Here is a 24,183-nt window from a genome sequence, read left to right as displayed (position 1 = left end):
TTAGCTTTGTTTGAATTGCAGGTGATGAGAGGGAATTCCTTCCTCTAAAAATGTTTCCCCTTTTCTCCAGGTTGATGACCCCACCCTTCCCTGGTAGGTGACTGAGGCAGGTTGTAGAAGGTTTCTAAACATGTTAATATGTTAACTGAGCAGGTTCAAGAAGTGTCAACCCTTGAGGATGAAAACTTGGTGTTTACTGTTTGCTAGTTACCTGCAATGTTCCATTCAATTCAAATATTTATTTAAGATCTACCTGCTTAGAACCATCTGAATATATGTAATGAAAACTAAAGCTGAACTATGGGTGTCCCTATTTATTTCGTTATTTAATTTATTTTTACCCTTTATCTGGGGGTAAAGTATATTTTCTTCAATCTTAACATTTTGTGGTGATTCTGACTAGCAACATATTACTACCACAACATTTCTGGTTGTGTTTCTTGAGGTAGTTGCCTAATAACTTCAATTTGAGTAAAATCTTAATGTGTCCACCCAGAATCTACAAAGTATAGCAGGTATGGTATTTTGGCTTTTTTTTTTTCTCGTATTACAACTTTTAATATCAGAGCACATATTGAAACCATAAACACGATGAAAATTCAAAAATATTTCCACGATTATGGAAACCTAAACCCCTTTTTATTCTTACCTAGCCAAGAGCATGGAGAGTGGCAGGAAGAAATGCTTCCAAGATTTAAGTCCTAGATGCCATCCTGCCAGTGCTGAAAACCCCGAGAAATGTGCAGACCGAGAAACACCCCAAGATCCCCTTCAGAAATATAAAACAACATTTGGGTCCCAAAATATCGGCAAAGAAAGCCTTACCGTCAAAGAGTTGCAGTGGTTCCCAGCTCAGACTCAGACTGAAAAGCTGAGCAGCTGGTAAACGAAAGTTTTACATGCCTTTTTTTTTTTTTTTAACGAAGTCTGCAAAACTAATTTCCCTCAAAATAGGGCTCAATTTCCGTTAAAGAAAGCAGTGCTTACCAATCTCAGAATTCCTGATCAACCTCACTCCACCCCATTTCTAAGAAATGGAAAACAATTCGATCTTTCACACGGATGTGAAGGTTTATTTCGAAGCCTTCAAATGGAAGAGAGACAGACAGGAGCTAGAGGGGCTGGACAGAGGGAAAGGTCCTTCCTTACAGACGCCCCTTCAAGATTAATCAATACTTTCTCCTAATTCAAACCAGATGTCTAGCCCAGTTTGCTGTTCTGATTAATCCCATTAACAACTTCAAAGACCAGGTCACCATGCAATGGACACCTGAGACAATGAAAATAACAGGATAGTACTGCTGGTGACACTGTGGGACAAGGTTGGTGATTGCTGATATTCTCCCAAGGCCACATGCCCAGTCCAGACAGAGTGGGGACTTTCCTGCTGTCCTTTACCTCTGCTTGCTTGCCCTGTGTAAAGGACTCAGGCCCTAGCAGACCGTGTTGTCACCCAAACAAGTGTCAGAATCAAAGGCCAGCCCCTAGCGCTCACAAATTCACGGTGGCAACTTTCGGAATTCCTATACAAGGATGCCAATTGTAACCAGAAAGACCCGGAGCGCTCAAACGTCGTGAACGGCTGGAGGATGCAAAATGGTCCCAAATCACTTTCTCCGTAAATGGAATCGCAGTTTGTTGAAAGGGGTGTGGCTACCTGATTTTTTTTTTTTATTTGTTTGAGCGAGAGAATAGATTTCTGGAAGTAAATAAGGGAATCTTGTCTCCTGCAAGAGGCTAGAAATGTACTTGCTACTGGGAAAAGATTGCTTCGGAATAGTCCTCCGTCAGGGAAATTTATTGGTGGGTAAATGGCTAGGGATTTGAGTGGGACCAGGAAAGACAGGCAGAGGCGGGAAAGGAAAAGAACCGGAGCCACTCAGCCGTGCGCCAGAGGGATGCCAGAGCCCCAGACACCAACAACCTTCTTCCCCGGGACCCTCTCCTTCCCATGTGGAGAATCATCTTCTGCTGCTTGTGGCGCATAGCTCTGCCATCTCTGACCTGGTTTCCAAGCGTTTTATCCATTCACTCCAACAAAGACATTGAAAAGTTAGGCGCGCTGCTGCGCTAAGGAAACAGAAAAACACAAACACAAACACAAAACCACTGAGTTTGGGGGTGGGGAGGGGAGGACTTCTCCCAGCGTTCCCTGAATTAACTCTCATCTTTCCATTACATCCCATCAAGTCTTCTCTGTGTTCTAGGGCAAGGCGCTCTCCCTGCTTTCTTGCAGGTGACAGTTCCCTCATGTTAGTGGCAAACTCAAACTTCCCCAGAATAGGGAGTGGATAGGAAACTCTATGAGGGAATTGGGGGAGTGTGTGTGTGTGTGTGTGTGTGTGTGTGTGTGTGTGTGTGTGTGTGGAGGGTGGGGGGTGACTGACTTAAGCTGCCCGGAGCCTTCGGGGGTGGAGCCATTGCCCGTCCCGGCGGGACTCAGCCACCACCCGGCATCTGGGCTTTGCCTTCCCGGAGGCTGCCGGGGCCCCGCGGGCGTGGACGTTCCGCTTCTGCCCAGGCAGCTCAGGGCGGTGGAAAGGAGCGCGCGCGGCGGCGCAGACTGAGCGGGAGATTTGGAGGGAGTTTGCCTGTGGTCAGCTCCGGGCTCCTAAGCCAGCCCCCAGCTCACGTTACACTCTATTTATAACCTCTCAGAGCCATTTCCCCCTGAATGCAGTTCTCTGGGACCACCTTCTTTTGGCTTCGGTCTCTCCTACCCTTGACATCTGAGCAGCTTCGAGGGACGCTCCTGCGGGTCCCAGGGTTTTTATGTAAAGGAGACTGGCCGCTAGGGCTCCAAGACCGGGATTAGCCGAGCTTCTGCAGAAAAGCGCGCCGCTCTTACTTTGGGAGGGAGAGAGAGAAAGAGGGAGGGAGGGGGGGTCAAGTCACACGATTTCCAGTAAAAAGTGACAGAGGGTGGTGGCGGCGTTTGGAACCATCGAGAACTCGTCTGCTTGGACCCCGAGATTTGCATGCTATGGAACACCCGCTCTTTGGCTGCCTGCGCAGCCCGCACGCCACAGCGCAAGGCTTGCACCCCTTCTCCCAGTCCTCCCTCGCCCTCCATGGAAGATCCGACCATATGTCCTACCCCGAACTCTCAACTTCTTCCTCGTCTTGCATAATCGCGGGATACCCCAATGAAGAGGGCATGTTTGCCAGCCAGCATCACCGGGGACACCACCACCACCACCACCACCACCACCACCATCACCAGCAGCAGCAGCACCAGGCTCTGCAAACCAACTGGCACCTCCCGCAGATGTCCTCCCCACCGAGCGCCGCTCGGCACAGTCTCTGTCTCCAGCCCGACTCGGGAGGGCCCCCGGAATTGGGGAGCAGCCCGCCGGTCTTGTGTTCCAACTCATCCAGCTTGGGTTCCAGCACTCCGACCGGCGCGGCGTGCGCACCGGGGGACTACGGCCGCCAAGCGCTGTCACCCGCGGAGGTGGAGAAGAGAAGCGGCAGCAAGAGGAAAAGCGACAGCTCGGGTAAGGGTATACACCTCTGGGCAGGCGAGGTGTCCCGACAGGGGAAGGAGGAGGTGGGAATGGAGGGGGCGATGCCAGGGAAGAGGTCCCAGGAAAGATGAGAAATAGGGCTCTTGCCTTCCTTGGGCTTTCCATGGCCAAATTCAGCCAGACAACTATTTGGGGACACGGGTTTCCCTGAGGATAGCACGTGTACAGCCAGCAGCCTTAAGTTCTCCAAGATCCCAAGTTCCAGAGGCTGTGGTGGTGGTGGTGGTGGTGGTGGTGTGTGTGTGGGGGGGGGGGGGGCGGATAAGCAAGTGACTATATAAAATCGATTGTGAAGCGTGACTATCCCTCCCCGCTGAGGGGCAGGGGGTGTCCGTGCGGCAGCGCGCCCCATGCTGCGTGCATGCGTGCCAAGGCGCTCCTGGACTTTTCGCTTGCAAATTCCCAACTCCTGAGTGGCTTGATTCTCCCCGTCGCTCACTGGACTTCCAAGTTCTTTCACGATATTTGGAACTTGCAGTGGAACTTGGCAAAGCACATGAGAAAAAGTTTTAGGTTTTCTTTTTTTCCCCCCCCTTCTGATGTCAGGGATCTTTTCACAGCACCTTATTTTAAATGATAAACGTTTTCTCCTTCTTTTGGGGGAAGAAGGAATTATCTAGGAATTTAGAGGGTTTTAAGCAAGGTATTAGAGAACTGTGAATACGGAGATGCTGAGATTCTTGAAGAACGCTGATTCTTTATGAAAGTTAGTACGCATGTAGGAGTGAGGAGAATTTGAGACTCAAAAGTGAAAAAGTGAATCCTCTCCCATTTTGGGCACCGGACTACCGGACTCGGTACTCCTAGCTTGCTTCATGCCGGATGATAAGTTAGTTGACACAGGCATTGCAGGAGTTTATGAGGCAGCAGCCAAGCGAGCAACAGGAAAGTCTCCTTGAACTAGAAGCCTAAAGGGGGCTAGTGCTTTTCTAGTAATCTAGAGGAACTGAAAATCTTTGCAACTCTTCAACGCTCTTATAAAGATGCTAAAAGATACGCACAAGTGAAAGAAATCGTGAATTTCCCTCCACTGTGTGAGAGAGAGGGCCACTTGGGTTCTAAAGTTTTGAAAGTTATCATCTGCTTAACGTAACACTTGCATTCATATTCTTCTCTGGTGTAATTCTGCCATGAAAGTCCTAAAAAGGTTTTCTCTGATATCAAGTTTGAAGGATTAAGAAAATGTTTAGCTTCTGTGAAACTTTGGGCAAGATACGATGTAAAGGAGGGTAACTTCATGGTACCTTGTGGAGCGGTGCCAATTCTCCGCCAGTATTTACCATGCAAGTTTGTTCCTGACAGTCACAAATCTAACTTTTCATTTTCAAGGTCAAGTATAAACTTTTAATGCCCCATCACAAATCAGTTTATATCTAAGGAAGTTACCAATACGGGTCAATCATTCCTTAACAGATTTCATTAACTGCCAATGAAGTTCTCTTTAGACAATTAGTTGCAAGGTTAATCTAAAGAGAGTTTCCATTTTCATTAGCTATAAAAATCAGTTTTTGAATCTCATGATGGTTTCATGGACAGCTCTTTTGACAGTAGCAGCTTTCAGAAGACAATTGCAATGCAGGATGGTCAGCTTCTTTTGGAATTTCCAGAACTGATCATTCACTTTTACTTTCTGCATGAGAAATCTATGTGATTGACTGCTCCTCACGACTCCTAGAATCCTTAAAAGACATACATTATTTTTGGTAGGGACAATCAGAGAAAGTAGGATTCAAAAACCGACCCTTTAAATGACCCTATTTTCATAAACTCTAGCTAATCAAATCCTTACCATCCCCTTCATAAATAAAAAATAGTCATATAACAAAATAAAGCTTATTTTTACATTTAAAGCTGATTATTAGGGTACTAAGAAACAAAGAAGTAAAAACTTGTGTCATCTTCTTAAAGTATCAGTCAATTTCAACTTGAATGGGGGGGGGGGGGAACTACTCTTTGCCAAAGATAAAAACCACTGGGGACTTAGAATAAAATTTTTCTTTGATCAAAATATATTGAAGGGCTATTTGGTTAAATAAAAGAAAACATCACAGTGATTAATGTACACTTATTGAAAATAGAATTCAATTTGCCAATTGCTGGGTCTGAGTAAATATTTGTTAGATCGTTAGATATATTTACATTCAAGATACCCTTCTCCTGTAACGATAATACATTTCATCTTCTATAATGAGTGTTCAAAGTTATTTTATTTCATATTCTAGCAGAAACTAAAACAACATGGAAAATGATTACAATTGTTCTTGAAAAGATTTTTTTCTTTGCATATGTTAGTTGTACAATGAATTTCAGTGTCATTTCTATACATATGTACAATATATACCAATTAACCTCATCTCCTTCATCATTCCTCCGTATACCCTTCCTTCTATTTATGAGTTGAACAGATTCCATTGTTATACTTTTTTACACATACTAAATATTTGAACTGTATTTTCCCTCATGTGTTACATGAACACAATTTTGTGTAATTAATGGCTCACTTTCAAGCTTTCAATATTTCTTTTCAAGAAATTAATTAATTTCTAGACTCTTGCAATTGTATGAGAAAAAATTAATGAAAAGTGAAAATCACTTATATTTTGTAAGGAAGTGTGCAGTTATGATGTATTTTTTTTTGGTTGAGCATAAATGTAATATCTAAATCTCCTGGAAATTTGGAATAAAAATTTCATATCACTGTATCTTATACTAGGACTGTATGCATGTCTTATCTATGGCCAAATTAAGTTATAGTAGAAATAGTGCCAGAAAATGTTGAAAAACAGCCAAAATATTTATAAATCTTACATTTGGTTCATAGTAATGGATCATAATATGCATTTCACCTTCACAGACATACATGAATCTACATGTTAACAAACTCAAAAAGCATAGTGGTATAAAAATGGATATATTTAGACTTTAGGCTCCACTTGTAGTTTATTGACAATTTCAAATTACTGAGGTTGATAAAAAGTATGCCACATTTTTTATGTTAAACATTTTTCATGGGCTGACCATTTTTGTAAGATTGAACCTGCTATGTTTTCCAGCCCTCTTTACCATGCCAACATCTGCCACACCTTCAAAGGGACTCTTAATAGTCAAAACTTTACAACTCTACTTAAAACAATCACACAGAGCAAGTGATCTAAAAAAAGTCTATAAATAGTGTGATTTTTTTGGCTTGAATTATATGAGATTGTTCTCCAAATAATGTAATGAAAGGGATGAAAATCATTCTTACTTTTAGGCAAGCATTCTATAACATAAACATGCAGATAATTTTAATCAGATTAGTCTAATGAAAATAAATACTTGCCTTATTTTAAAAAGCAAATATATCCAAAAGAGGAGAAGGGGGTAGGGGATTATTTGATAAAGTGTGTTTTACTAGATTTGAGTCATATTAGACTAAAGACGGCAAATGCTTTATAGCTACTAGTCTATAAAATATTTATTTTCAAACTTTATTTATCTATATGATTGAGTGTCAAGAAATTATTATGGTTAGTAGGTACAATGTTAAAACCAGAGTTACTGTCTTACTCCAATTTAACTCTAGTATTGTATTTTTCCTAGATATTTTGATCATCATGTTTTCTTTAAAAAAGATGACTTTATTACTCACTTCAGCATTGCTTAAGTATAAACTTTCACTGTATTCTTTAGAATTAATAAAAGTAATAAGCTGGATCCTGAAGATAACAGCTATTGAAAATTCAAATATCTCAAAGCTATGAAATATAAAATATAAATTTTAGTTTTTAGTTTTCTTCGAGTGTTAGCTTAATTTTAGGTGTAAACTGTTTTAAGTGCTGACTGACATAAGATAATAATTGTAGCTATGAATGACCTATATGAGCATTCCCCAAAGATTACATTCATAAGTCAAGAGCCGGAATTCCTTTAGAATTAACATTAAGGCCAGAAATGAATGGAAGGAAAACTGCGAATTAAATGCTGTTTCTAGTTCAATGTAAATCTCCTCATTTGTAGTTGGAAAAGGAAAGGCTTAAATGCAAGGCAGCAACATCTAAGCTTTCACACGGATTAAAATCTCAATACTGCATACTTAAAATACTCACCTTTGCTTTATAATAACAATCCATAAAAGTTATATTAATGCCTCCTAGACTGGTTTCTACTAGCCCATTGGGGGGGGACATTATGGTAATTATTTTCTCTCTGTGTTTAAATACACCTACCTTTCATCCTATTGTCAAAATGCACAATTTACACTATTGACTGCAAGACAATCATTTAAAGAAATTAATTATAAATAAAAATTAAGATTTTCTCTTTGAAGGGAAATTCGGGAAACTAGTTTCATATATAATGGGGAAATTTAAAAGTGTTAGCTTGCTAACAATTTAATAAACTAGTGTGAAAAGTGTCTACCTATAATTGTATTATTTATTACTTTGCTTGGACATTTTTATTCATTTAGTATATTTTAAATGTCAACAGCTTAAAACACAAAACAAATACTTGTGAGGGTTTTAGATTTTTACTTCAAATAAAAAAGTGCAATGCAATAACACATTTTAGTTTTCAACAATGCTCATCTTATTGTTTTATATCTAAAATTTCAGAGGGCATCCATTTATAAACAGTGCTGTGAAAGTTGTACTTGGTCAATATTACGGGTAGAAATACACTATAAAGTAAATTTTATGTAAGAGCTCCTCAACATTTGCTCAGTTAATTGTTACAGACTGTTTATCTCTCAGATTTTCTATCTCTGATTTTCAATCTTCCTCAAAGTTTCCAAATCGCCATATTTTTTAGTAATAATAAAACATTTTGTGAAAGAAGTTAATTCTTCATTAATTCATTGCCCACCGATTATCATCATAATGAATGAAGACAAATTCTTAATACACACACTTATTGCTTTTCCATGCTGAAGGTATCATTGGTTAATTTCAACTATTAAAAATTTTACAAAGGAGAGGAGAGAAAGAAAGAAACACAATTCAAGTCACAATTTCACAAATTAGAACTTGAGTAGATAGAATGCATTTTGTATTTGACATATTTATTCAATAATAATTTTATTGCCCTTTTAAATTTTCATATATTATCCATCTCACTTGCTAATATGGTCTACTCATTAATTATATTTTTAAAAGAACATAAAGATAACAATTTAATATGGTCCCTATATTTCTTACGACTGCTCTGAATAGCTGTTTTGAACTGAGGCCATAAAGAGCAACGGCATATAGAAAAGTGTAGGCAAAACTCTGAAATCACAGTCATCATTGCAACTACAAAAAAGCTTGTAGATTATCTGACAATTATATTGTAAAATACATTATGACACTGGTCATTGAGATCTCAGGGTTCAATTTCTATTATCTATTTTAAGGCTGAAGTAATGTAAATATTGTTCTCCTTTTCTTTCTTCCCTCCCTCCCTTCCTTCCTTCCTTCCTTCCTTCCTTCCTTCCTTCCTTCCTTCCTTCCTTCCTTCCTTCCTTCCTTCCTTCCTTCCTTCCTTTTTCCTTTCTTCCTTCTTTCTTTGTGTTCTTTTTTTGTTTATTTTGTGCCATTTCTGAGGCTTGAACCCAACCTAGGCACTGTCCTTGAGCTTCTTTTGCTCAGATTAGTGTTCTACCAATTGTGCTACAGCTCTACTTCCTGCTTGTTGTTTTTTCTTTCTGTTTCTTTCTTTTTTTGTGATTAATAGAAGATAAGAATCTCAGGGACTTTTCCACCTGGGCTAGCTTTGAAGAACAATCCTCAGTTTCCTGAGTAGCTATGATAACAGGCAAAAGCCACTAGCACCCATTTCTGATGCTCCCTTCTAAGAGGATTTAATTTTTTTTTTGCAAATTTTACTTATATTGTAAAAGTATAGATAAATTGTTTTCCCATTCAGAAAGTTGCACTTCATATTTTATCATGCAAAAAAATGACTTTTCTATTTATTTATAAGTTACAGATCTCAAATGCTGCTTTTCTATTTCCGAGAAAGTATGTTTTAACTTTTTAACAACTGTATTACTAAATTAACTGCTACTTTGTAAACATTTATTTATGTGTAATAAAATGGATTAATCGGGAGGTTTTCTTTACCTTTGAAAATTGGAATACACAATAAAAAATTCCATGTGCAAAGTATTAGACATCACTTCATTTTTGAATTTGCACATTACTTGTGTGTAAATTATGAAACAGGTATTGGCATTTTTGGTTTTTATAGGGTTCTGAAGATATTTTGGTTTTGGTCTCTTCTGCATGTGAACAGGAATATTTAGGTAAAACTTTTTGTTTCTAAATATTTTTTGTGAAAGATTTCTGTGAGAGAAACTTTAAAAAACTATCATGCTTCCTTTTCTATTCTAGATATATAGAAAAATTCATTTATATCATTACTTTATATATTACTACTATGAATTTTCAAAATTTTGCATTTACGTCCAGGTTTACTGAATCTAATGTACTTGATTACACTAGTGAATTAAATCCTCAATTTTTGGGATTTTTATAGTTATTGCAAATATAACATGCTTACTATGTATAACTTACAGTCATAAAAACTTTAGGATATTATTGATTAAAATTTTAGACTGAAAGACTGTTGATTTTCAAAAGTTTAAACTAAACTTGCTTCAAATACATCTCTAAACACTGTGTCCTCACTTTCCTAACTCTTTGGGTTCATTGAAGCTTATATTGGCTCCATTAGTTGAAAATATGAATATGTGGTATTCAGTATTGCAGTGCTGAGAATTTATGATGTTTAATTTCTATAGCTATTAGCTTGTGTTGTGTTTTATTAGAATGTTTACTTGTAAAGCTAGGATAGCGGTGAAGGTGCTGTGTTAGCTCGAATGCAGCAGTTAGATTTCCTATATAGTTGTGTGTACTAATCTAGACAATTCCAAATTAAATTTCTTGACAATGTAAATTTAACTAGAGATTCAACATTCTACATTCTACTGCTGTAATGTGATGTTGAATGTTTCAATTGCAAACTAAAATATTACATTTCTAGCATGTAAAGCTGTGTGGAGACTCCAGCAGGCTAGGACTAGTAATCAATGCTAGTCATAAAAGTCAAACCTGCCAAGTTCCCTGCAGTTTGTGTTTTCTTTTGTTTTTCTCTTCTTCTAGCTCACTATTCTTCATTCACTTCAAGTTATTCCCATGATTCTACAAGGAAAACAAGAAAATCCCTAGTTATCTTCTATGAGAGAGGGCAAGAATATAATTTCGATGAAATCATCCCACAGGCTCTGAGGAAAGGTACCAGCAGACTCCAACTTAGGCTAGCACTTGCCAGTGGAGTTTAAAAGCCTGCAATTTTACTCTTTCAAAAATCTGTCCTTAACGTTTTGCCAGAAGTAACATCTAGATAAACTTAGTTTTTGCAATTGATAGCTACTTGCAATGCAGTAAATAAAACATGTTCACTATCTGCAGAGGTAGTTTCTTTCCCTGTCTGAACCATTCAGTAAATGTTTAGATGAGTATTCTTAGTCATTTGAAAAAAAAAAAAAAAAGCAAACTAAACTGATGTATATATGTTACCGCAAAAATAAGATGAGAAATGACTCTTAACAAGTGAACAATGAAAATAAACTTGACAAATTACTGATTTATTTGGGTAGATAAAGCACACAGAACAACAGCACTATCCTAGCCAAAACTTAGAACTAAATGGGTAAAAAGTTTTATTTTACAGGATGTCAGTAGTTTAATGAATGGCCTTTACATTTTAAAAACCATCAAAATGGTCCTTTCGCAGTGTGTATATTGAACTCCAGTGGTATCCCCTCATTTGATATTTTTCAAAAGGAAAGAGAGTTTTCCTTTTACTGCCTTTAACAATTAAAATCTCCCCAACCATATGCTATGTTTACATAGAAATTCCTTTTTTTTCTCATTTGAAATATAAACGGGTCTGGGTGAATTAAACGAGACTGTATGTTTAAGTAAACTTTTGATCCAGATTGAAATGACAGGAAAGCCAGAGTTCAGGCATACAAATCTGGGGGCCTGCTGCCGCCCACATTTCCAGAATTCTTGTTCTATGAACATCCATGCTCAATTTCCAGGCAACTATAGATACTTATTCTTCCAATCCCATTCTGTTTCCTGAAAGTGAGGCTTTCTGTATCTTATTTATTCTTGGATGCCCGGAAGTTGCGGGCACATTTAGTCCTAATTGACGCATCATAAAAGCCTGTCTTATTTCTTAGCATATCAGGTAAGGAAGTGGATGAATCCTCTAAGGGAGAATTGAAGAGACTTAAATAAGGATCATTTGATGCTGGGCAGTTTGTAGGAAAGCAACAGGAAATGATGAATCACCCAGGATCTGTCCACAATTGGAAAATAATAGCTCCCCTAAACCTCAGTTGGCAAACAGAAGGAGCTCTCACTAGAATCCATTTGGTAAGAACATCCGGACAGAAGCCTTCTGGCAAAGTTTGGACCTCAGGTGCAGGATTACAGTAGATATCGAGTATCGTCCAGTAACCTGCCTCGGGGTAGCCAGTCTTCTGTTGCTTCCATTGGCCAAATGTAACCAGTATCGACATGTGGATGAAGTGCATCAAGGTCAACCTGAACGAATGCAGACCAGGAAGGAGAAATGTGGGAAACAGATAGGAAGGTCACACGGGAAGACTCAACTGTTGCTCGATTTCTCTCTCTTACTAGCTGCCACATAAGCCAACAATAAAACTTCTCTTCCGTTACTTTTCCTCAAATTAAGCTGAGTTTACATGCACAATATACTTAGAACAATGTCTGCTTCTGTATATGTTATTATGTTTGTCATCCATCACTGTATTGTGGGTGTGTACTGTTCTATAGTACCTGTTTTTATTTTTATTACATATATTGCTATTGGGGAGGGGAAGGGAAATAACAAAATGCTGAAATAAGGATACAGGATGACCCGTGGTAACAACGAGATAGATGTACAAGATACTATGTTGAAAATGAACTTTACAACATTGCTGTGGTAGAGGGAGTAGGGGGTGAAAGGGGGGTGGGGGAGGAGTCTGGGAGGTGGGAAGGAAAGGGTTGGTAGGAAAAACAAAAGAGGGGGTAATAATGCTTGATAGGAAATGGACTCATTACCTTGCTCTTGTAACTGTAACTCCTCTGTACAATATCTTTACAATAAAAAATATATTCAAAAAAGAAGGGCTGCTTGGTATAAATTTAAAATAGTCTATACGCGTTTTTTCCCCTGTGAATATAGGCTGATTTCTAGTTAAATTATCTGGCAAATTGTAGTTGCCTTCACAACTCTTAAAAGTCCTATTCTGAAGAATCTTTTCTTGGAGATCTTGTTTCTGGTTCTTTAGTGTCTCTTACCACCACTCCATCAATTTTTTTTCCATTGAGAAAATATACTGAACAAAACAAAGGAAGCAATTCTGTCTTTAAGAGAGTACAAGAGGGAAAACTCAAATTAAATGGATTCAGATATTACTAATAAAATATCATTTCTCTGTTAAAGCTATTAACTGGGAAGATGGGTGAGGGGCATTTTTCTACTATGTATCACACTTATTGTAGAGAGAATTCATGTATTTCAGCTCTTCGTTATTTTTAGCAGTTTTATTTGGACACCCTTACAAATAGCAACTACACAAATCTTACTAAAAAGTGAAAGCATTTTATCCTACATAGAATGCATGAGATAGGTCCTATTTTGGGGGCAATTCCTTTTACAAAGAAGACGGTTCATTCATTTATTTGTATATAGTTAGTTTTGAAAAAATAATTGTTCAAGTTGCGGGAACACAGAGCAGCAAAACTCTTGACTTGAAGACCTAAGACATGGGGGACATTTCTCTCCTACAACCCAGTGCACTATGGAGAATTCAAAATACACTTTACAGAAATTGAACATGATTATATCTACTGGTCTTCAGCAGTTATTTTTGTGTAAACAATGTAATTATAAAACAGGTAACTAAAATCCCAAATGCAGAGTTAGCTTTTTTCAAAGCTCTTGATTTCACATTTCATCCTTTAAGAAATGTAGTGATTGCCAGGTGTCGGTGGCTCATTCCAGTAATCTAGCTACTCAGGAGGCTGAGACCTGAGGGTCATGCTTTGAAGTCAGCTGGGTCAGGAAAGTCAGTGACACTCTTCTCTCCAGTTAATCACAAAAAAAGCCAGAAATGAAGTCGGGGCTCAAGTGGAAGACTGCTAGCCTTGAGCCAAAGAAGCTCATGGACGGAGCTCATGCTCAGAGTCAAGCTCCAGCACTAGCAAAAAATAAAAAAAAATAAATGTAGTGTTTGTTCCTCTGTTTGATATAGAAGAGCTAGTAGGAGGAGAGAGAAAAGTCACAGAATAAGGACAAAATATTAGATGTTCAGTGATATACAGCAATGACAAAAAAATGAAATAAAGTCCTGGTTGTTTATACTAGTTCATTCATTAATTCATTGATTTCAGCTTAAATTTGATTTGTAGCTTTCTCAGTTCATTGGAATATTTAAACAGATAACCAAATTTAGAACTATAATAAAACTTGAAGGGACTCACACATGATCAAGCCCAAGGAGCCTATTTCTGCCAAGACAGCATGTGTCCAGAGAAGTCAAGTAATGTCTGTTCCTTTAGCCTAGGAGTAGCATCTGGCTTTCATATCCTTCGGTCTAGCACCCATACAAGGAAACTTGCACAAAATGTTTTGAAACATTAAGATTTTAGTTTCCTCTCATAAAGTTAAGCAGTATTTATAAAGCATTGGGTATTAATGTTGAGTAAACAAAATGTATCTTGACAAAATACTTGAGTATAGTCTACTGCTATTTAGATTTACATTTATGATGACCTCAGTCGCTTTTCATGCTTGTTTTATGAATGTTAACACAGGTAATTTTTCTTAATTTCAATTTCCTATTTTTCTCATGAAGTAGCTCTGGTAGCAATGACCAAAGTGCTGTGATTTTTAACACCTTATGCAATATCCATATCAAGTTAAAATTTGATATTTTTTTATTGTGAGAATACCATACAGAGGAGTTACAATTTACAAGGGCAAGATAACGAGTACACTTCTTATCAAGTATTGTTTTGCCTCCTCTTTGAAAATTTAATATTTTAAAGCCCATGTACAGATGAACTTTGCTGTAAGTAATAGATATTTAGGTAAATAATAATCTGTTTTAGGTAACCATTTGTAAACTGAAGAATCTGTTCCTTTTTAAAAAGCTTAAGTAAATTTTGTTCTATTTGCGGTTTACTTATAGTGTGTTTGTCTTTTTTGGCTTCAGATCAAGTAATAAAGAAAATCGCTATTACATGTAGACAATAAACAACTCATTTTTTATCCTTAGATAATATATATATATATACACACACATATAATAAATATAACTATTAAATAGATTTTCTTTCTTTTTTTCTTCTAAACACAACTACGTCCCAAACACATTCAAATTCTCCTTCCACCTTATTGATTTATATTAAAAATTCCTTCAGGTCAATGAGCTAGTGATAATCTCTCTTTCCAGTATGTTGGGTCACCGTTCTGTGTTCTACATAGTAACACACCCAATCCATTTTATTTCATACCATTCCATAACAATTTTTCTGCTCCTACTTATATATCTCTTTTAGAATTAATTCAGTTCTATGTAGGACTCTTTATTTATTTGTTTGTTTGTTTGTTTATTTTTATTTTTATTGGTCATGGGGCCTGAACTCTGGGCCTGGGCACTGTCCCTCAGCACTTCAGCTCAAGGCTAGTGCTCTGTCACTTGAGCCACTTCCAGTTTTCTGAGTGTTTTATTGGAGATAAGAGTCTCACAGACTTTCCTTGCCCTGGCTGGCTTTGAAGTGTGATCTTTAGATCTCAGCCTCTTGAGTAGCTACTGGCACTCAGCAGGCATGAGCCACTGGCACTCAGCAGCATTTGTTTTCACAGAGGTGAAAAACCAGTAGATGTTACAGTATCCTTTGGCAATCAGAATCTGTTTTCCACAACCCTAATACAGGCTCAGTTTCACTAAATACTTTTATGCCTAAGGAAAAATAAATATAAGATATTTTATATTTCTTGCTTTTTCCACCAACGTGTCATATGCTTATTCAGAGCAGCAACACTCGTGCTATATACCAACAAGGGCACTCTGATGATGGCCATAAATTAGGATTAAGATAACCTAAAGTAGACTTGGCATTTGTAAAATTTGATATTAGAAAATTACAATATTAAAAGTAGAAAGAAACAAAAGTATTATGATCTTTCAAGTTCTTATTCTGTTCAATATTTATCAGTGCATGTCATATTAGTACTATTTGTATCATCTCGTGTTTCCCTTACATTGGCCCAATTTTTTCCAAAAGAATTTCATCTTTTTACTTCTTGATATTTGTATTTTTTAATGTTCCAGGTGATTCCTATGTATGGTCATGATTGAGGACTGAAAGTGTAGAATAATCTTGCTCCATGGTTGAAAAGTTCAGAAAACCAGCAAACTAGAATTCTACATATTTTCCTTTCAACTTATGCATTACAATAATGTATAATCATTTTTAGTAAAAATTGTGTGCCTGTGGTTATTGTTAACGGAAGTGATGTTGTCTGGTGTTATAAAACAATAGTCACAAGACACACAGGGCTACTTACATTTGAATTAAGTAAATGAAATGGAAAATTTGACTCATGTCCAAATTTTAAGTAGTCAGTAGATATGTATGGCTTCAGGCTGATGTATTGGTCAGTATAGATATAGGATACATTAATGCATCTACCATTATTTCAGTTGGATACAGCTTCTAAACAAAAACACTAAGCTATTACTATTAACCAAAAGATGCACTGAGGATGGGCATTGACACAACAGAGAAAGGAATTGCGTGAATTCAAATACCATAGAAGGCTTATATAATTAAAATTTGCAGTGCATCCAAATGTAAGATATAAAGAGCACATTTTGCTTGAGGACATTTTGCTTTTATTGCCCAAATATGTACTATAATAAAAGATATTCCTGATATTCTAAAAGTTATTAATTGAGCTGGATGCCAGTGGTTCATGGTTGAGATCTTAACTACTCAGGAGGCTGAGATAGAAGGATCAGGTTAGAAGCAATCCTGGCAGGAAAATCCACCAGACTCTTACATCCAATTAACTAAAAAAGCCAGAAGTGGAGCTGTGGCTCAAGTGGTAGAGCATTGCCACTTAAGCAAAAAAAAAAAAAAAGATCACGGAGATTGCCCAGGCCCTGAGTTGAAGTCTTAGGACCAGCACATATACAAAAAAAATTAATTGAACCTAGTATAATATAAGTCTAGGATTTGGGTAGTTATCAAACTACAAGAAAAAACAAAGACATTAAATCATTAAATGGTAACTATACAATATGAAGTAATGCACAGCAAAGCAATGGCTCTGAGTATAAAAACTAGAATTTGGAAGTGAGAAAGCAAATAATAAAAACTTACTTAAAAAATGTAAGGTCAACTAGGGAGATTCTTCCAAGCCTCTTGAGGGATAGGGAGGAAAACATTTTTTCTGGGAAAGGGTGGGGAACATGCCAGGAACTAGGCTAGATTTTCCAGGGTGAAAGTATAAAAGCTTAATAGAATCAGACAGTAGCAATTAATGACATAGAATTATTAACATTTAAAGTCTCTCAGAAGATTTGATCTTTTGTAATCTTTGATCTGAATTTCAGAATTTCAGATCAGGGAGCTGACAAACAGCAGAAGTTATTAGAGGAGAGTTTAAGTTGTTTTAGAAAGAGTATGAGGCCTCATCTTGGCATTCAGGAAAGCAAAAGCAGGAGTGACGTATAGGGAGCCTCGCATCCATACTGTGGAACATCTGGTCTGGTTTGGCTGTGCTATGTATTATGCAATTAAACACCACAACCACAAAGTTTGGTGTCTAGAAGAAGCAGGAGACTAATCACCAGTGAATTCATCATTAATGGAGGTTAATTGGGAATTAATTGAGGATTGAACTGCTAGGTATTTGTGGTATTATAAAAGCAATATTGATATACACATTGGCAGTGATATCCCTGGGCACATTCATCTTAGAATTTATGACTTGAGAGTATATATTGAAATATAGAAACCTGGAAAAATGTGAATAATTGCATTTGGGATTACTTAGGAAGACAGAAAAGAAATATTCATGAATTTATACATATATACATGTATTTATATGTAATTTATACAGTTGCATTACACCAAGCCAAAATAAGTGCTCAGCTACCAGTTTATCATTGTTTTAAGGTTTTTTTTTTTTGCAGCAGACCAAATATAATTTGTAATAAAGTTTTACTGGCAGTGTAGAAGGTTAAGGAAAACATTTTACTAGTTTTCAGTGGGTGAAATTTATGAGTTTACTTTTATGTTAAAACTTTTTACTCATATGTTATTAGTGGCCATTTGTAGGTTAACGTGTGGATGTGGCAATCTATATTACTAATGCAAGTTGTCTTCTACTAAAGATTAATATAAAAATATCCCTCACTTTGAAGTGTTTTTTTCATGGGCACAATTTGCATATGTAAGATGTAATTTTTGCATAAGGAACCCCTTGAAACAAAATGCCTTTATAAAAAATCCTGAGACACTAAGTATGGTAGTTAAATGTAGTAACACAGTGGAATGCATGCTAAAGCACAGTAGAAATAGGTGGTTTCCACACTGCACTGTTTGTCTTGAAAACTCAGGATGTGAGAAAGCCAAACTAAGCCAATAGGAAATTTAAATATGTTATTCAAAGCGGATGGAATAAAGTGGACTCATAATTTAACTGTGTCCTAAAGAGGTGCTGAACTAGGGAGGGGCTGCTTAACCCAAGAGTCACAAGTAGGATGTTATTAAAGGATTTCCTCATGAAGTAGTTGTGTTATTCTCAGGTCAGACATAAATACTTTCTCACATTTTCTCTACATGACTCCAAATATATATTTTTTCCAAGTTTCTGCTTTTACACTTTTTAATGGAACATTTTGAATCACTTAAGAAGCAACATTATTACTTTAGATCAAACTGCATTAGTTAAGGTGGTAACTCAGAAAAGAATTCCTCTGATAAATGGCCATCAGTGTGAAATCAGGACCTATCTCACTTCAGTACTGCTGTTTCCTCCCACCAAGACAATAGCTGTTTCCATAGCAATATAATTCACAAACTCATATATAATTCTCTAAATGTACTCTATAGTGGGTCAACTAAGATGAATGAATACTCTGATGTTCAAGGAAGGATCCACGATAGCATAAAGAAGACGAGAATGGAAAAAGTTACAGCAATGTGATGTAGGTATAATAAAGCATAGGGTAAAATATCCAGAGAGCTGCAGAAAGGTTTCAGAAAGAGCATGGCACTTATCTCCGTCTTCATCTCATTTTACTCATATGATGGGTGCATGAAAATCCATAGATTGTGGCCTTTGTAGAAAAGCATAAGAAGCCATGTGAAAATAATGAAGGTATCAAATTCAGAGTAGGATTTTTGGCTCCTCAAAATGTAAACAAAATTTGTTTCTAGGATGCTTTGGTTCCTATCCTTTATTTACCATTTCACTAGTTTTGTGGCTCAGGCATGAGATGAATAAACTTCCTAATTCTAAAATACTGTTTTAAGAATGGGGATTCAAGACAATGGTTGAGCATATGCCTAGCTTGCACCAAACCCAGAATTCCCCCCAGCACTACACATACACGCAGGGTGCAATTCCAGGACACTGTTGAATATAATCACAATGAAAGGCAAGGTATTCTGCTTTCTGATTCAGTGATTAAATGTGTGGGCAATATTAATTTCAGCATGAAATTCATATCATCTTGATAAGGTAAGGGAGAATTAACCCAAGGAAAACATGAAAAAAAATCCACTTACAGATATGATAGTTATGTTATTAGCCCTCCCATGTTTGATGAAGACTTTGATGAAGAGTGTGACTCAAGTGAAATGACTTTCAGTCATTCATAAGTCTTCTTTGCTTGATTTTTAAATGATATCATCCTTTTTCTCCACATCTACTTTGGAAGCTGAAAAGACCTACCTGCAAGCTATGCTTAAGGAGGGTCACAGAATGCTAGAACTGGATAGGATGCTAGGGTTAATAATATCACTCAGCTGTGGAACTCTTATCTGGGATGCTCAAACAAAATTTAATCCTAAACACTGAAAAAGAAATGGAAGGGATTCCAGAATCCATCAAAGCAGTGCCCTTGGAATGAAGATTGGAGCTCAGAAAGGGGCAAATTTAAGAGCAGGATGTGAAACTAAAACTAATGATGTCCTATTTAATCTTTCTTCTGTAATTCACCTTATTATTTAATAGGAACTTAAATATCTGAACTTTCATTTTTCAAGATGGCTGAATGAATCACTGTCAACAATAATGGTGACATTAGCATGTTTGTGGTTTTATTTGTTTTGTTTTCTATTGTTGTTTAGTTTTTATTTAGAATCATAAAGTTAACTCTGCAATCCATCTAGATTTGGAGAAGAGTAAGGAAAACATGAACCCAGAGAACGGCATGAGAGCACAAAGATTACAGGATATTAGAAATAGATGGGGGTGGAAGGGTGCTCTCCTGAGCTACAGAGGAATGGTCTGGTGGTTACCATAAACCAAGTTAGATGTATTAGAGTTGCCCTCAGTCTGTAATGGTGACCCTCTGCTGGTCTTGTCATTCCTGGACCAGCAGCCCCACATGGCTTCCTTCACTTTCATGCTCTCTTTCACTTTCCCAAATACCACATCAAACCAATCAGTCTTGACAGTGCAGATGAAAAACTGGGACCATTTGCATTTGATCCAGCATTGGCCATGGACGAGATGCTAGGACCTGTGTGCATCAGGATGAAATTCTCACCCTCAAATTTCACTCCACAGATAGACTTGCCACCAGAGCCATTTTGGCATGTGAAGTCACCACCCTGCCACATGTATCCTGGGGATACCCCAAAATATTATCATTACTCTCCATGGATTTGAATAAATGCTAAACATCAGTTGGCCAGTATATTTAACAAAATAAACATCGAGAGTATGGAATTCTCCCTGATGTCTTTCCTTTATGACATTTGCCTCCTGATAACATTAGTTGTTAATTTAGGAAGAATATTTTCTTCCATCCTGAAGTTGATACCCATCCTTCAACATTACTCTAAAATATGAATGATTGTTAACAAACATTCCATCAATGATAAATATGACAGTTTATATTACTATTATAATTGGAGGTACTTCTTGATTAAAATATGTATTTTCCTGTATTCTCTTTGCAAACGCTGGATATCTTTTTGGATATTTACCACTTGACATTTTTTGTTTACATAATTCCTTCCCTTATTTCTGAAAGACATTAATGTTACCTACTCATTAGGTGCAATTTTTTCTTCTAATTTAGGACAACATTAGTTTTTTAGTCCATTAGTTTTCTTTACCCTAGGTTCTTTTGCAACTATATATGAAAGAAGTCATACCAATTCACAAATTTGACCACATTGAATCACGTGGATTTGATTTGCCAAAATGTAAAACATTGTATTGATCATTTAGAGTGTGGTTACTAGCCCAAACTATAAGGAAAGCAGTGTGTGTGTGTGTGTGTGTGTGTGTGTGTGTGTGTGTGTGTGATGTCCACTTAACTAATAAATCTGTCATCACTAACTGGTCTCCATTTCCTCAGAAATAAACAAATCACTGTCGAGTCCTTTGAAACAGGAGACTTCTAGAAAAACAAAAGTCACTTTTACTTCATTCTTCAAGAAATAAGTATTTCATAAGTGGAAATGGGATGTAAGAGAAGGGTGCTGGAGTCTTCACACCTGTGAGAAAGACCCGCAGATAGCCACAGAGCAGGCATTCAAACAAGCCTCAAACCTTGACTTTCAGCAAAAGGGTGAATCTAAGCCAAGAATGAAAGTTGAAGGCAAGGCCTTGGAAATCTCTTAAGTAGAAAACTTGATTTGTGGGAACATAAGAAATCTGTGAGGAAAGGTTACAAATTTTATCTGGAGCCTTGTGGACCCCAAGCAAATTAAACCTGAAGTACTTTGTTAATGATTGAATTAAATCAAATTCCACTTTAAGTCAAATGCTAATTGATTTTCAGATAAGAACTTGCACTAGAACAACAGGATCTTCACTAAAGAATAAGCATCAAAGATCTAGTCATGAGTTTATTTGTTCCTTTTTCATTTACTTGCAAATTTTATTTCAAAAAAATGTCAGGTACATTTATTGTATTTTATCTCAATGAAAACAATGAGTTCCTTTAAAGTAAATGCTTGAACATTCAAACCGATAATTTGCCAAAGGATCATAAGGCCAGATAAGAGATAACCCAAAAGACAAGCCAAATGCCTAACAAGCTCAAAAAACAAGTATGATACAAAAGGACATAAGAGGCATTACAATAGTGTTTCACACATTGAATGTAAAAGCATAATGTATTGTTATTTCCTCTAAGTTTTATACTAAGCCTTTAGATTTCATCAAGAATTTTTCTTACAGAGCCTCATGAGTCCTTTCTCATGCAAATATTAGAGCTCTTTGAGTACAATGAAACATGACTTATATTTGTTTTATCCTAATACGGAAAGAAAATTAAACAAAAACATACTTGTTGGAAATAACATAGTTTCAGAAACATTGAAAGGACCATGTGATCAACTGGAGAGACAGACCAAAGCACTGAGCCTTTTCCATTTTTGTCTCTTCCAGTATTTTGAGGGCTGGCAAGAGGTTGATGATATAACCCTTGATTTTTTTCATGTTATACTGTCGACCTTATGCTGGTCCTTCTCTTGGTGGTACCTAGTATTGTGTGAATATCGAAAGTTGTTCCAGCTTGTAAAAATCTTACATGATTGTTTTTCTTTCAAGAATATATTGTATGGATTGAGAAGTGTGAAAGTAGTTACCTCACATGCACCAAGCCCAGGATTTCATGGTCAGCATCCTAAAAATAAATAGATTAGTGTTATATTGTATGCACAGATTATTTTTCTTTGACATGAGCAGACTTGGCCACAAGATAAATCAGTTTTAAGCATTTTCTCTTATTACTCTTCAATTTCCTCCAATAACTTTGTAAGTGTATTTATTTGCCCCGCAAATAAGAGTCTAGGACCATGAGAGAAAAGTTGACATTTTATTCATAGTAAGTTCACAGATGAGATATTTGTATGTGTAAGAAGGACCAGTATGTTAACATGCATGAACCTGAGCTATTAATAACTTTGAAATATTTGATAAAATGGCTTAGAGGCCTTTTAATTCTAAGGCTTCCATTCTTTTTTTTTTTGTCGGCCGTGAACTGTGGGTTTGGGCACTGTCCCCCAGCTCTTCAGCTCAAGGCGAGCGCTCTACCACTTGAGCCACAGCACCACTTCCGGTTTTCTAGTGGTTTTTTTGGAGATAAGAGTCTCACGGACTTTCATGCCCCGACTGGCTTTGAATACCGATCCTCAGATCTCAGCCTCCTCAGTAGCTAGGATTACAGGCATGAACCACCGGCCCGGCTTAGGGCTTCCATTCTTACAGTATTAATAATGTCATACACTTGGTTACCAAATATCAGATATGCATTCATTCGGGGAAGTTATTGGTTTTTAAATTATGGAAAATATTTTTTTGTTTAAAAGGAACTGTACTTTTAAATTTTATATGTGCTGTGTTCAATCATAAATCTTTGGGGATGATTTCATTCTTTATAAATCTCAGATAGGAATACAAATAAATTACTAAAAGTTCTCTCAGTTACTGAATGGTGTAGATATTAAGGAGGGTGTGGAAAATCTTGAAATAGTGGGGGCCTGCTTCATTGTTCTAAGCCAAAAATATCAAAATCTGGCTTCAAATACTATGGAAACTAAAAGTCTGCTTATTCCTATAGGGGATTATTGCATTACTCAACCTTGAAAAATTATATTGCCTGGCAACTACAAAATATGTTTAATTTTCTCAGTCCCTCTTTAGTCCTTTATTTTGAACCTAGTATCATTCAAAGGGTTTTGTCTATTGACAGTCCAAATCTCGCTGGATTATATACCACAGCTGAAATGTATGTTCATATTCATGTTATTGAAGTAGTTTGATTTATACACTATTATTGATTATAAGGAGAACTGTATCAAGGTTTCTGTCTCTATTTGCTCAATTACTTTTGGTTTAGAAAAGCAGAGAACCCAAAACCACTAAACCTCATACATATCACCAAAGAGCATGCTTCTTGGTAGACCTCAAAGTTGCTAAATTGGGGATTCTCATTATTATTATTATACTTAAGTAGTTGTATGGAGGGGTTTCAGTTCCACATGTCAGTTTGTGAGTACAGTGGATTTTATCACTCTCATCATTTCCCTCCATCTCTTCCACTCCTAGCCATCTCCTCAAATTACCTAGTTCTATTTCCAAATACATACATTGAATACTACAACAGTAGTTCTCTATCCATTTGTTTAACCCCTAATAATTCTCCAAATAGTAATATCTGACTGGTTTTATTTTTTATTTCTCAAAAAAATTAGCCAGAATGAAAAAAAGCTTCTATATTTTCTTAGTTAACACCAGAAAAGGGACTAAGCAGGAGTATGTGGTGTGAGACGAAGAACAGCGCTAACCTTTTCTTTGCAAGGGAATTGAGGATGTTCTTGCTGAAAATAAAACAATTAACTACTCAAAG

General features: G+C 36.9%; 1 protein-coding gene across 1 annotated transcript in view; it reads left to right on the top strand.

Moving 5' to 3' along the window:
- Positions 1 to 2,678: 2,678 nt before the first annotated feature.
- The window catches only part of Meox2 (mesenchyme homeobox 2), a 57,702-nt gene continuing 36,197 nt past the window's right edge, over positions 2,679 to 24,183 (top strand). Inside the window, exon 1 of the mRNA XM_042695814.1 lies at positions 2,679 to 3,497. Coding sequence (XP_042551748.1) covers positions 2,984 to 3,497 — 514 coding nt within the window. The 5' untranslated portion in view covers positions 2,679 to 2,983. The remainder of the gene's footprint in view (positions 3,498 to 24,183) is intronic.

This window comes from Dipodomys spectabilis, unplaced genomic scaffold (genome assembly GCF_019054845.1).
Source record: "Dipodomys spectabilis isolate Male_0828 unplaced genomic scaffold, ASM1905484v1 ptg000190l, whole genome shotgun sequence".
In the NCBI taxonomy this organism is placed as follows: domain Eukaryota; kingdom Metazoa; phylum Chordata; class Mammalia; order Rodentia; family Heteromyidae; genus Dipodomys; species Dipodomys spectabilis.
The sequence above is the reverse complement of the archived record's forward strand: the minus strand, read 5'-3'. Positions and strand labels throughout refer to the sequence as shown.